This window comes from Leptosomus discolor, chromosome 1 (assembly GCF_034619465.1).
Source record: "Leptosomus discolor isolate bLepDis1 chromosome 1, bLepDis1.hap2, whole genome shotgun sequence".
NCBI lineage: Eukaryota > Metazoa > Chordata > Aves > Leptosomiformes > Leptosomidae > Leptosomus > Leptosomus discolor.
This window is the reverse complement of record NC_141391.1, coordinates 201,487,955-201,501,158: the sequence shown is the minus strand read 5'-3', so window position 1 is coordinate 201,501,158 and position 13,204 is coordinate 201,487,955. Positions and strand designations below refer to the sequence as shown.

At 36.8% G+C, this 13,204-nt stretch overlaps 1 protein-coding gene across 2 annotated transcripts in view; it reads right to left on the bottom strand.

The window, feature by feature from the left end:
- Positions 1-1,147: 1,147 nt before the first annotated feature.
- CERK (ceramide kinase) overlaps positions 1,148-13,204 on the bottom strand; it is a 47,815-nt gene continuing 35,758 nt past the window's right edge. The window contains exons 8-13 of one of the 2 annotated variants that reach the window (XM_086473786.1): positions 12,882-13,034; positions 11,958-12,063; positions 9,189-9,259; positions 4,703-4,905; positions 2,260-2,468; positions 1,148-1,350 (exon numbers count right to left, since the gene is read on the bottom strand). In XM_086473786.1, the coding sequence (XP_086329912.1) occupies positions 1,251-1,350; positions 2,260-2,468; positions 4,703-4,905; positions 9,189-9,259; positions 11,958-12,063; positions 12,882-13,034 (842 nt within the window). In that variant the 3' untranslated portion in view covers positions 1,148-1,250. The remainder of the gene's footprint in view (positions 1,351-2,259; positions 2,469-4,702; positions 4,906-9,188; positions 9,260-11,957; positions 12,064-12,881; positions 13,035-13,204) is intronic. The other variant, XM_086473792.1, reaches the window with a different exon arrangement.

Here is a 13,204-nt window from a genome sequence, read left to right as displayed (position 1 = left end):
AAGAAAAGATAGAAGAGAGCAGGGGCTAACTTTGTATCCTCAAACAGGAATAAATCTGTACAAGAGCAGCAAAATTTAGCCCCAAGCCTACACACAGAACATGTATGTGCCACAATACACAAATTCATACACAACTTAATCACCTCATAGCTATATATGATGGTCTCATGTTTTTCGCTATAAAAAGAAATCAGCACAGTGAATTTATGATTTATCAGATGCCAGTTTCTCCCCTTGACTTCACAAATAGTTTTGTTTCATATTTAAATAAACATTATTTTAAAAACTTTCAATCATCAGTTCATATTTTTAAATTTAACATTCCAACATCTTATTTTGCAAAGACATTTTAATGTATGTAGTTAAATCTCCAAAGAATTGTGTACTGAAGAGGGAAACTTTTCATACGTTAATTTTAGATATTTTAAAAAAATTAAAAACTTGCTGGTGTTTCAGAAGGTATTTGTATTTTCCTTTGCCTGTGCCTTCCTGGTCTTATCTAAGCATCGCTGCGAGTTGCTTGCAAGACATTTCAGTTGCAGTGCATGGTATTTGGTATCACCCAAACAGTTATAAACCCTTTTATAATCCCAAAAAGCATCATGCAAGGAAGCCTTTATAAATAGAGTATCTAGGATAAGGTATGATCTGTATACAGATGTGCTTTTATTTTTCAAAGTATTTCTAAACTCTTATTGTTATTACTTAAAGCTAGGAATGTCTGTTTGAATTGCATTGATAAGTTGCAAGGTATAGTCAGAACTACACAATGAAAGATTTTACTAAGAAAAAAAACGAGGCGAATAACAACACTGTTGTCCAGCATTTAAGCCACGTGCAGCTACATGACACTCCCAGCAGAAAATGTCTTCTCAGACACTGATAATATCTTGTCTTGGTATCTTGTTTGATGGCAACCGAAAGTTCAAAGTTTTATAACATTTAGATACTATTGCAACACAACTGCTAAATTAGCTCTCTAGAAGAGCACAGAGAATTTGTTAGTCATCATGAATACATATATATGCCAACCCTCTTTTCTAACATAGATTACATTGCTCCAAGACCTATTTTAATGATTACGTTTTTTTTAAAAAATGACAAAATGCAATAAGATGTCTAAAATTACATTGAAGCCCTAAAAAAAAATAATCTAAAATTTTAAAATACTTGTCAATTTGACTAAAACGCATATTTACTCAATTTCCTTGAGCTTTTATTTTTTCTTCTCCTCATTGGAGGAACAATGTCTATAGTGATTGTTCAATGCTACTGTGGCTGGAGGCAGCTTCATCTGTACAGTTTTCCTCGATTCCCCTTGCAAATAGTTTCATTAACTGGCAGTGAACCCTGAAAAATATGGCAATCAATTAATAAGAAATAAACGGGTACTACATATTTAATTCTAATAAGCCATGAATTTCAAGCAGTTGGACAAAGTTCCTTGCTCCAGACTACAGAAGCCACGCTGTCATTCTTGGTATGATCCTCTCCTGCAAAGAAGGCTGGATGCTTTCATGTTTCTATCACTCTTATTATTCCTCTTTTCCATACAAAAAGTTCTATGGGTCACTTAGATGAGTGGATCTTATACAATATACAAAACACTTCAGACTGCTAAGTGATTATGTTTTAATGGAACACACTTGCATGTAAATATTTTGTATTGTGTTTTTGGCTCCCTTTGTTCTAAAAACAACAAACAAAAATGATCAACCAAAAAAACTCCAAACAAAAAAGAGAAAAATCCCTGCAAATTTCACAAACCTCTATTCCCTTCTAGTTTGCTTATCTGCACAGCTGCAAACTTCTTTCTCCATATGTTAAGGTTAGAGATAAGACTGCGCTGTGTGTCAAAAATACCCCAAAGTATGGGACATACTCAGTATTTCTGTAAGACAAAGATGCTTAATTAAGCATAATAGGAATTTTTTTTTGCTCAGAGTAATGAGGTACTCCACTCATTTAAAAAAGAATCCTCCCAACATCACCTTCACTTCAGCACTTCAAGCACACGATATCAGTTCCTAAGAAGTACATATGACTTCAAAGGTAGGGCCATCCATCATTCACAATATACATGCTTGGAGTATTCTCTGGAAATGACTCTTAAAAGTAACAGAAAAAATTAAGTTTATTATCAGCAGACTCAAATTTCCTATGCAGAGGCCCCTTTTTGGGATGTCTTTATGAGCATCTTTAAAATCAATGAAAAGCCTTAATGTTTTCTGGTATATGGAGATAAAAATTGATGCTTACTTCACTTCAATTGCTGAACTGTCCACAGTTTCTCCATCACAATTCCAGGTGCTATTAGCAATATGACAGCAACAGGCTGGATCATCTCTGCAGAAATGGCCAAAACGTTTCTTTCCTATGTCCATGACATTGCTTTCATTGTCTTCTGAAAGCTTTGATGTAAATTGAAAGCTCTTCACTCGATAAACATCTACAAATGAGAAGTCAAACTACAAAGAAAAAAATAAATCAAACCAGGCAATTACAATTAGTTAAAAACATTTGATGTGTAAAGTAACTCAGCATGCAGCACTTTGAAAGTCTGTCCACTCCAATTTTCTACAGAAGCTTACCTGAGGCATAGAGTGATTTTTGTTTTTAAAAAACTGCACGTCAGAAAAAATAAAGCCAAAATGGAACCTTACTTTTCAATGGTCCTCTTCAAGTAGCTGCAATACTGCCACTTCATAGATAACCAGGTAACAGGTTCTGAGATGATGAATGAATCGGGTATAAAAATACCCTATAAAAACTATTATAACATGGAATCAAAGTCAAAAAGGGTTGGATCGGATCTTTGTACCATCCTCAGGACCTGTTCAACTACAGTCCTTAAGACACACGGGCTTTTCTGAAAGCCTTCTGAATTTGGAACAATGCCCTGAAGGTGAGAATTCCATGGCAGTGTATCACATGCATCATATCACAGAGCTGGGTGTATACAAAAACAAGAAAAGAGGCCAATATTATTACATTCCAACAAAATAAAAATAATTTTAACTAATTAATTCAGCCAGAACAAGTAGGACAATTAAGAGATTGCTCTTATAACAGAGGTTGGAGATTTACACTACAATATTGTACAAATGCTTTAAAATCGGCTTTGTGAATTAAAGCAACAATCAAATTAGACAGTGCCCCCACCTGCCCTGAAAGCAACTTAACTGATATGGACTTAAACATTTAGCAAGCTATAATAAATACAGACATGTAGTTTAGCAAAGATGGAGTAGGTCCGTGTGTGTCTGTGGGAAGGTGATGACAAGGAAGCAAAAGTGAAAAAAGAAACAGTTTACCCATAAACCAGTCTGTATTAATGTGCAGTCACCTTTTTCTTGTCACATTTTCTTAATTTTTCAAACAGGGTTTCCCACTATTATAGACACTAACTTGAGGTGACCACATACGTACAATCCTGCATTTAATCTACACTGCAAAACGAATTTATCCCAGACAGAAACAGCTGGGAAGCACAGTGGCAATCACAGAAACACCAGAGTTGAAGGGACCTACTAGGTCTTTAGTTCCCTCAGCTTTTGACCATAAACAAACGGTGAAGTTGTCAAACTCCACACTTGGAAGCAGCAGCTCACGGACACAACAAGGCTCACTAAGCTGTGTGCTAGTCCAAACAGCTTAGCTGCAAAAACTGGTAACTACGGCTGCACAGAGCCACCCATGAATGCTCTCATCTCTCAGATCTAAGCAGAAGGTAGTCTCTTGATAAACGTTGAAGCCAATTTGAAAGGTAGCCAGGGAAGGCTTCAAATAATGAAAATATCGAAGGAACAATGAGACTGAGTGGGGAGGAGTGACGGGAAGGGGACTGAGACTAGCAGGAAGGAGGAACATAGACACACACACAATGTCCTAGGGAATGGTATGAGGAAATACAGGAAAGAGAATCTATATTAATTCTTCTACAGAGGAAGAAGAATAGCATCATAAACAAGTAAGAATTACTATTGGTTTTTTAACTAGATATGACGTTAGTCCATTGTTCAGATAATTTCGAGAACACGTTATTAATCTCGGGTTGTGACAAATACTAAATGTGTGTATTCACAGCCACAGCTCTGGTTTCAACAGATACTACAATCCAAAGCAGTGATGAATCTTCCCTTGTAGCTTATCCTAACACCTACAACATATTCAAGGAATAATTTTGAAGCTGAATGCGTAAAGCTCATATCTTGGTCACATATATGCAGTAAAATTCTGCTAAAAGCCTGCAGTTTACAATCAAACTGCAGTTCTGGTCACTTTCTTCTAAACCACATTTTTACACAGTTTATAAAAAGTGATTTATTATTCTTCACTACATCTTCTACCTCAGCTATGTTATACTGCTGTGAGCAGTTTTTCGTGACAAATACATGGGAGCACAGTTGTGATAAAATCAATTTCAGTACTGTCCAAACAGCAAATATATGGAAACTGTTATGAAATAGAGTTCAGTTAGCAAAAGTGGAATTTTGTTAGAATACAATGGCCAAAGACTTGACTTAGCTAAAATGATTAATTTTTTTAATGGTACACATGATGACATTATGTCACTCAAAATGTATAAACTTCAAAAAATAAAAACCACCTGCTTTGCAGATGTTCTTTTTGTCATCTAAGAATATTGATATTTACAACTTAGACTGACTCTGGAGAATTCATTGTCAAAGGGAATACACACCTGATCATCTTGGTTTTTATGTCTGACAAGATACCGCAGAAAACCGAACCTGGAACATTTACGAACTACAATGAGGTCAGCTGAACCATCCGCCAAATGAGCTGCTGGTGAAAGACCTTTTGGACTTCGTGGACAGGCACACCTCATATTTGCTGCATTGATGGCTAGAAATTTCCCTTTAATAACCTTCCATTCTTCATCTTCTGAAACACATCAATAAAGCCATGGAGATAGGTTATTATTTGATCTACTCACAAGAACACTAAAAAGCAATCATTCTTGGCAACTCAAAAGTTTTTACTGGGCATATCCATGCACTGACAATAAACACCTAAAATAAACTGCATTTTAAAAATTGAAATATTTTTCATGTACTAACAGAGAAAGTTGCTTTCTCCCTTCACAGACTGTGATTATCTACTAAAGGTGCTCACCATTTCTGACATACGCATGTCAAATTCAGGATTGATGCTGTTTGGGTAAACCCACAAAGCCTGAGGCAGGAAAAAGACAGAGGCAAGTTACACCCTTGCAGTGTGAAAGTTCAGGGGGATTTTTAACTGCTTTTAATATTTTATTCTTGCTCTTCAACATGTTAATCTTAAATAAACAATGATGCAATGACAGTTGTTTAGTATTTGGTTTCTAAATAAATATTCCTCTTCTGCCTCGATGCCTCAAATTACATTTAAAAAAAAAAAAAAGGCAAAAAGGGAAGAGATGACTCAGGGTTCAGCAAGAACCAGCAGGCAGCAGATCAGGAGTCTGTTTCCACCCCAACCCCAAATGTCTGAATATGAATACTATTAACAGAGTTGAACTTTTTTGTGCATAAATTTTCAGAGATTTCTGAAAAACAATACAAAAGCTCGTTTTCAACAATTTGAAACCGTTCTGCTAGAGATTAGACCTAGACTGAGTTTAAATGTGCAATGGCATCAATACTACCAAGAGGCAGAGGAATTTCCTGGAACAAAGGAACACTGGCAGGCACTGCACAGAGTTGTCATCTAAACTGTATGTCCTTGAATATGGATAAAAATAGACAAAAAAAGGCCTTTGCATTTTTAGATTACTCATAATCTCCTTCCTCACTACAATAAGAAAAAGCCATAACACTTCTCCTCCCAATATAAGTAGACTCAGATATTTCAAATCAACACTCCACAGATGTTAATGATTGCAGAATAGTCTATGGAAGTATACATGGTTCTAAGACTGGAGTTCAGGAGTGAAGTGCCATTGTTGATGACGGGGGTAAAATTAATAAATTAATAAAAGATGATAAAGTTTGTTTAAATAAGCTTGTTAAAGTTCAATTACCAAACCACAGCAAGGTAGAAGTTTTGAGGCGTATTAACTGGTATGGACGTAGAAATCTAGCACTATTCAGTTCCCCACATTTGGGATAACTTACAGTTATTTTCAAGGTGCTTCTTTGATGGGACTATAAATAGATGACATCTATGCTATATATTTCATGTCCTGAAATTCTAATATACTGTCTTAGTTTTAGGAATTTCACATGTACTTTACAAAATCATTATTACAATTGTCTAGGTAATTTTGGACCTAAAGCCTATGACGCATTCATTTTGAACTGATGTCTTCCAAGCTTTGTACATCAGCAAAATAGTAAGAAAAAAAGGTTGGAAAGTATTCTGTAGTTGTTCTCTGCTATTTGAACTTTTCTTGCTTCCTTGATTTTTTTTTTTCATTGGAACTTCTTACTGTCTACTCTAGTAACAGAACCGAGAAAAATAGAATTCCAGGAAAAATAGAGAGTAGGATTATCATGTGAGAAAAGACTTAAAGGATACTTAAAATTTATTCTTTTTCCATCTAGACTATCATCTCTATCTCCTGATAAAGAAATCAGTAATAGCAAGAAAAAATGCAACCCTTAAATTCAACGTTTTCGCATCATTTGCCAGAGTGGTTTTAGTATTGCATGCTTTACTGCTGATCTTTTTATGTTGCTTTCAAACAGAACATTACAGAAAGAAATAATTTAAATCAGATTCAAAATGTGTACCTTGAGAGAGATGAGAAAGACTTAAATGTCAAATGACAGAATGACTTTGTTCAGGCTGCAGGCAAATGACAAGGCCCTGCTCTGAAATGAAGGGAACTGAACAGAACATAAGAAACTACTGGAACTGGAAACATCTGTGTCCAGAACCACACAAGTGCTTATTTGCAAGAAAACCAGGCATTTTCTGATATAGAAACAACAAAATGAAAACAATAACTTTTACTAATAAATCCTTTTGTTGTTTATCTGAGAAGCATCAATAATTAGTCTATAGTGTGTCCAGATACGTGCTAATTTTTTAAGTATGCTCACTGTAATAAATAAGTCTCAAATTACTCAAAGTAGAATGTTTATATATGTTACTGCAATAGACTGTTTTCACCTGGTGGAAAAGTACCTTTCAGCATAAATTTCAGCATGTTACTCAACAAAAAGCTTCACTGTTCAAGTAAGAACAAAGTCAGAGTATTTATCACATTTTAAATGACCACACGTTTTCATAACCATTCTGCAGGGTGCATCACTCTAACAGCACAAATTATTCGCCCAAAATATCTTTTATATAATAGAGCAATTATTAGCAGGGAGAGCATAAACAGCACTCATTTCAACCATCCATTGTGTGTATATACTACAAGTTGCTGAAATCAGCATAAAGTAATAACACTTAAAGTTTACTCAGCACATACACGCAGACTTCTGCACGATACAGAGAATCTGTTCTGTGACAGCCAATGCAAGCATCCTTCATCTGAGTTGTACACAAACCAAGCAGGCACAATGAAAGAGTCTGCCAATACATTCTGCCGAGTAAAAAGCTTATCTTGAGGTGGCAATTTAAAATCCTTTTCATTGCAAATCAAGAGTAGTTGATTGTTATTGTTTGCTTACCAGTACTGCATGGAGAAGAGACTGGACTGCAAAGCAAGCCAGCTACTAGAAGTAAAATGGATTTAAGTAAACAATACCCTACATAACCAGCTGCTTAAAGTCTTGTGCAATGTTGGCTAAAGCAGTCTTGATTACTCACTAAACTGCTGCTTTCTGCCTTTGCTCCTTTGCTGGATCAAAGCTAACAAAATGACAGATTTAAAACAAAAAACCAAAACAAACTCTCCCCACACACACACAAAAAAACCAAACCCAAAGAAACCCACAAAAAAACAAAACAAAGCACCCACTCAAGCAGAAAACAAATCCAAGCAAAAACACCTGACAAACAAAAGAAAAAAAGGTTGCCAATTTCTAGCTACAGTTATTTCTCAAAAAGACAGATTTTTTTCTTACCAAAAAACCTGCTATCAGATCTAGCTCCTAAGAAAATAGTACGTAAACCAATTTCTTCAGCTGAATCTGGGCATAAATTAAAACAACTCAAGAAAGACTCCAATTTAGCCATCTGTTGAGTATATCAAAGATCTGAAAGCAGTAGCTGGGATGAAAGCACCATATATAAGCAAGTGTAACAGGAATTCAAGTTGGCATAGAAATCTATATACAGTCTTTAAGCTACCAATGAATCTCTATAGTATGATGATACTCTTTTTGTTAACAAATGTTTGGAACCTGGCACGGATACTGTGCAAAACAACTGTAATTATAAAATAATATAGGTCATAAGGACATTTCTGTCAATAAAATTACAGTTTTATGCACTGGGCTTTACAAGAAAAAAAAAAAATAAAACAAGAGTAAAAGCTGAAGCAAGCAGAAGCAAGCACCTATGGGAAGGCTGCCTGCTGTTTAAGAGGGGTTTATCCAAGACAACTAACTGCGACCAGAGGCAAAACTTGGCCAACTGAATCTGCATAACTCACTCCAGCAAGGCCACAAGTGCATTGATATCAGCGCTTCCCATTACGATGTAGTAGTCAAGTAGTCAGACAAAGAGATACAGCTAGGAGGATGACTGCACAGAATCCAGTATATTAAGAATAAGGATAGCATAATTACAGAAAAAGGAAAGAAATCTCATTTATCATTTATACTGAGTACTGGTGGGGTATCGTACAGAAATATGTAAGTCCACTAGATTGGTTATTAGCTGTCCAATTTAACTGCCTCATATTTCTTTAATAAACATCTTTACATCGGGAGAGTTTTGTGCCAACAGACACAAATTTTAATCCTATGCTACCTCACAGTTTATCAGTTAAGTCCTCACAAAAAGAACACAGAGTCCTAGCTCACAGAATATATATCTTTCCGAAAGAAAAGAAACTCAACACATCAAAATATACAAGTATAGTATAATTTTATCAGAATTTACGAGGTTTAAGTGGAAAAGACATCTTATATATTTGTCACATATTTACATTTATTTTCCTTAAAGTAACAATATATTATCCAGTAACTTACAATGTTTAAAAAAAACCCACCAGTCTTGAACTGATATATTCCGAAAATTAGTAACTTGTATAGTACATCATCTTACTTTTTATGATAAATTACCTTCATGTTTTAATCCACATTCCTTGTGCTGTTCTGCCAGACGTTGCTCACTTTTCTTGCAAATGTAACATCTGAAAACAAAAATACCTTTCAGTTCCTGAAAACAAAACTATTATTAGTTCAACTTTTTTGTTTTATACAGTCATTACAAGTTCTTTCCCCACAACAAGATGCAGTATTGCACTGACAACCCTGATGTGGCATGAACCACGATAGCCTTGCAGGCAGTACAGGTACACATACAGTGCTGAAGACTACTGGATGTCAGAAATAACAGCATCACAGAGACAGAAGATCAATAGGTTGGAAGGGACCTCTGATGTGGTCCAAACCTTTGCTCAAAGCAGGTTTCATAGGATCAGGATGTTCAGTGTCTTGTTCAGTCAAATTTTGAATATCTGCAAGGGTAAAGCCCACAAGACCTCTGGGCAACTTCTTCCAATATTTGACTGTTGTTAACAGTGAAAGACACTGATGTACTGGAGCCAGTCCTTCATCTTGCAAGTGCTGAGTACAGCGCAAGAATCACTTCTGTTGGTTTCTCTTTTGCTTGTAAAGCTCAAAATAAGGTTGGTTTTCCTTGCTGCAAGGACACATTGCTAACTCAGGTACAGCTGTTGTCCACCAGGATCCCAAAGCTCTTTTCGGCAGAGCTGCCTTCCAGCCAGTCAGTGCCCAGTCAGTACAGCTGCATGGGACTATTCCAACCTGAGTACGTGACATTTGCCTCTCCTGAACTTCAGAAGGTTCCTATCAACTATTTATTCAGCCCACCAAGGTCCCTCTGAATAGCAGCCCTGACTTTCAGTATGTAAACCGCTCCTCTCAACCTGGTATCATCCATAAAACTGCTGAAAGTGCACCCCCTGCCACTGTCCCAGTCATTAATAAAGATGTTGCACATATTAGCCCCAGTGTTGATCCCTGAGGGACACCATTAGCAATTGGTTGCCAGTTGGACTTGGTACTCACAACCTTTCTAGACAGTCTAGCCAGTTTTCCACCCATCCGCTTATCTAGTCCACACTTCATCAATTTGATTTTAAGAATATTACAGGAAATGGCACTAAAGGCCTTGCTAAAGTCAAGGTATGTAACACCCAGTTTCCCGCTCATTCACAGGCTTGGGGGCCTGTAAGGCCTGGGGGCAGACCACATCAGTGAAAAATGAGCAAAGGAGTAATTTTCCAGCCTTTTCCAACCTTTTATCACAAGGTTCCCCATACCACTAAGCAGCAGGCCCACATTTCCTTCAGCCTTTTGTTATGATCTCTCCATAAGAAGTAACACCCTTCACATCCCTCACTGATTTCAACTCCACCTGAGCTCCAGCTTTCTCAGTTCCATCCCTCCATGTTTAGGCAGTATCTCTGTGTTCTTCCAAACTAACCACTTTCACTTTCTCTTTACTTCTCAGATCCTTGCTTATCCACATTGGTTTTCTATCATGCTTACTCAAGTTTCTGCGTATCAGAATGGACTGCTCTTGTGCTTTGAGGAGGTACCAACTAACTCTCCAGTGCCTCTTTGTCCTCCAGGGCAGTCTGCCATGGAATCTTGCCAAGATTCCTGAATAAACCAAAATCTACTCTCCTACAGTTCGGAGTTACAATTCTACTTTCTGTCTTGCTTACTTCTCTCAGGATTTTAAACTCTGTAATCTCACAGTCACCACTGCCAAGACTGCCCTCAACTGTCACATCCCCCACTTTCCTTTTCTGTAACCAGACCAGCAGAGCATTTCTCTTAGTCAGCTTGTCAATCACCAGCATGATCACTGTCATCACCACACTTCATGATTCTCCTGAATTGCTTGTGCCCAGCCCTATTGCCCCTCCAGCAATTATCACGATGTACAAAATCCCGTCAGACACCAGGCACTCTTTACCCCCTGACTGAGACCTGGATGACAGTTTTCTCCCTCTGGAGCTTCCCCTGTATGAAGGCACTTGACGGATCAGGATAGTTGCTCTGGCTAGTACTGCAGACTGTGATCTGTACCATGTCACAGCATTATTATTACAGCACAGTGTCAACAAGTTCCATGCAGTTTCTGGCCAAAGTTTCTGGCTCCTCTGTATCCTGCTGTGCTGTTTGCTGCCGTGACAACTATGGTATCTCTGATAGCTAGATTCATACATAAAGAAGAAGTACGAGTGCATTAACTTTAAGCAGGTGAAAGCAAAGAAAAAGGAAGGAACACTGGGAGATTAAGCTAGGCCCTGATTGAGGAAACAAGAGAAGAATATCACACAGAATGTATACAGAATAGTAGTAGTTGTCTATAAAACAAATGCTAAACAGGCTGAATCCTCAGAGGACCTATCCTCAGGACAAGCCATGCCAGCTGTTGTCATGGCACTAAAACAGTCGCTAAAATTCCAATTACAGTGTGAACATCTGAGAATTTTTGAATAACTATTTCCATTTGTAGAACCTATGAAGCAGCCAGACTTTTTATTTATTAACAGTAACACAGCATAGTACCTTCAGCACCTTGTAACTGAGTACTGTACTGTTATACTTCGCTTCATTGTAAATGAGTGTAGGGGGGTGAACAGACCAGCTAATAAAATTTTATTACATTTTTGTTTACTGACCTGATAAAATGAGGTGTTTTCTTTAATGAGTCAATAAACTTTTTTTACAAGCTTGTCTCTTTCAAAGTAAGTGTTTTGATATTAAAAACAGCATTTCTGTGACCTCTATTTATGTACAGGCCTTTTCAAACAGTTTATGTCAAATATCCAGAGATAAATATTAGCCTACCCTGTTCTGCAGCTATCTTTATCTCTTGGAGATCCCACTGCGTGTTTTGCTGGTTGAAAAGAAATTGTTCCTTCATAGTAATGATGAGAAAGAAAAGTCTTGAAGCCTACATAAAAAACAGTATTAAGCAGCATTAAGTCATTATAAATCCACATTGGATACACCTCTGCATACATCCCTTCATTGCTCCTCTCCTTCCTTCTCTAAGGACTGCAAAACAATAGTTGCCCTCCCCAAGCTCACAGCTGCTTGTGTTACGATGTTTTAGACTGTAAAAGACAAGGAAATACCACACCACTCCTCCAACTTTTAAAACATTTGCCAATAGTGCCATTACATTGCTTGACTTCTTTAAAAAACAACTAAAAATTTTAGCTATACATCACTGCCGAATCTTAAAATTGGCCTACGCTACTTAAATTCTGCTTTTGCATCTTCTTTCCCCAATACAAGACAAATTAAAGAAGGCAAAAAATATATACCAGTAACACAGAATTTATCCAAGTATTAGGTAACTAGGCGAAACCTCTCATCTCTCCCTATTATCTGTGCTGGAAGAAGGACAAAATTAACAATTCATTCCAGCAGCTGCATGTCCAAGAAAAAGGAGTGCCTCTCTCTCTCTCAACTGACTGAAAAGAAAGTCAAGATGTTTAGCACAGAGAAGATACTACTTTTTAGGCAGCTATCACTAGGTGACATATTCAATACAACCTTAATGAGCACACTGTCAATGTTATCCGAAAAGTTACAGACCTTTACATAATGTGATCCAATGTACTCAGTACTACAAGGAGTTTAAAATCAGATTAAGTCAGTTTCTGATGTTTAAAAGCTTCAGAGAAGGCTGGTTTGGAGAGAATACAGCAACTGCTCCAATGTGTTTATATGCTTTCAAAAGAATGTAATAATTACACAAGTTACCTGAGTAGTCATATCTCATCGGACCCATCCACCGCTTCTTTTCACTATCTTTTAATATATCTCCATAAAAACCATAACCCAGCAATGACACAGAGTACTTTAAAAATGTGTTGTTATGATGTACAGAAGAGACATCCAGAGGCTGACAGTCACCTATGAAGATTAGAAATGCAAGGTTCTATTAAGGCTTATTTTGTTTGCAGATGCAAACATGACAGGAAATTTAACGTTACAAATTTTTTATAAATAAAAAATACATTTTGTATTTATGTCATAACATATGTATGTTGTATATCCATACACATTTCTTATACATGCAGAAA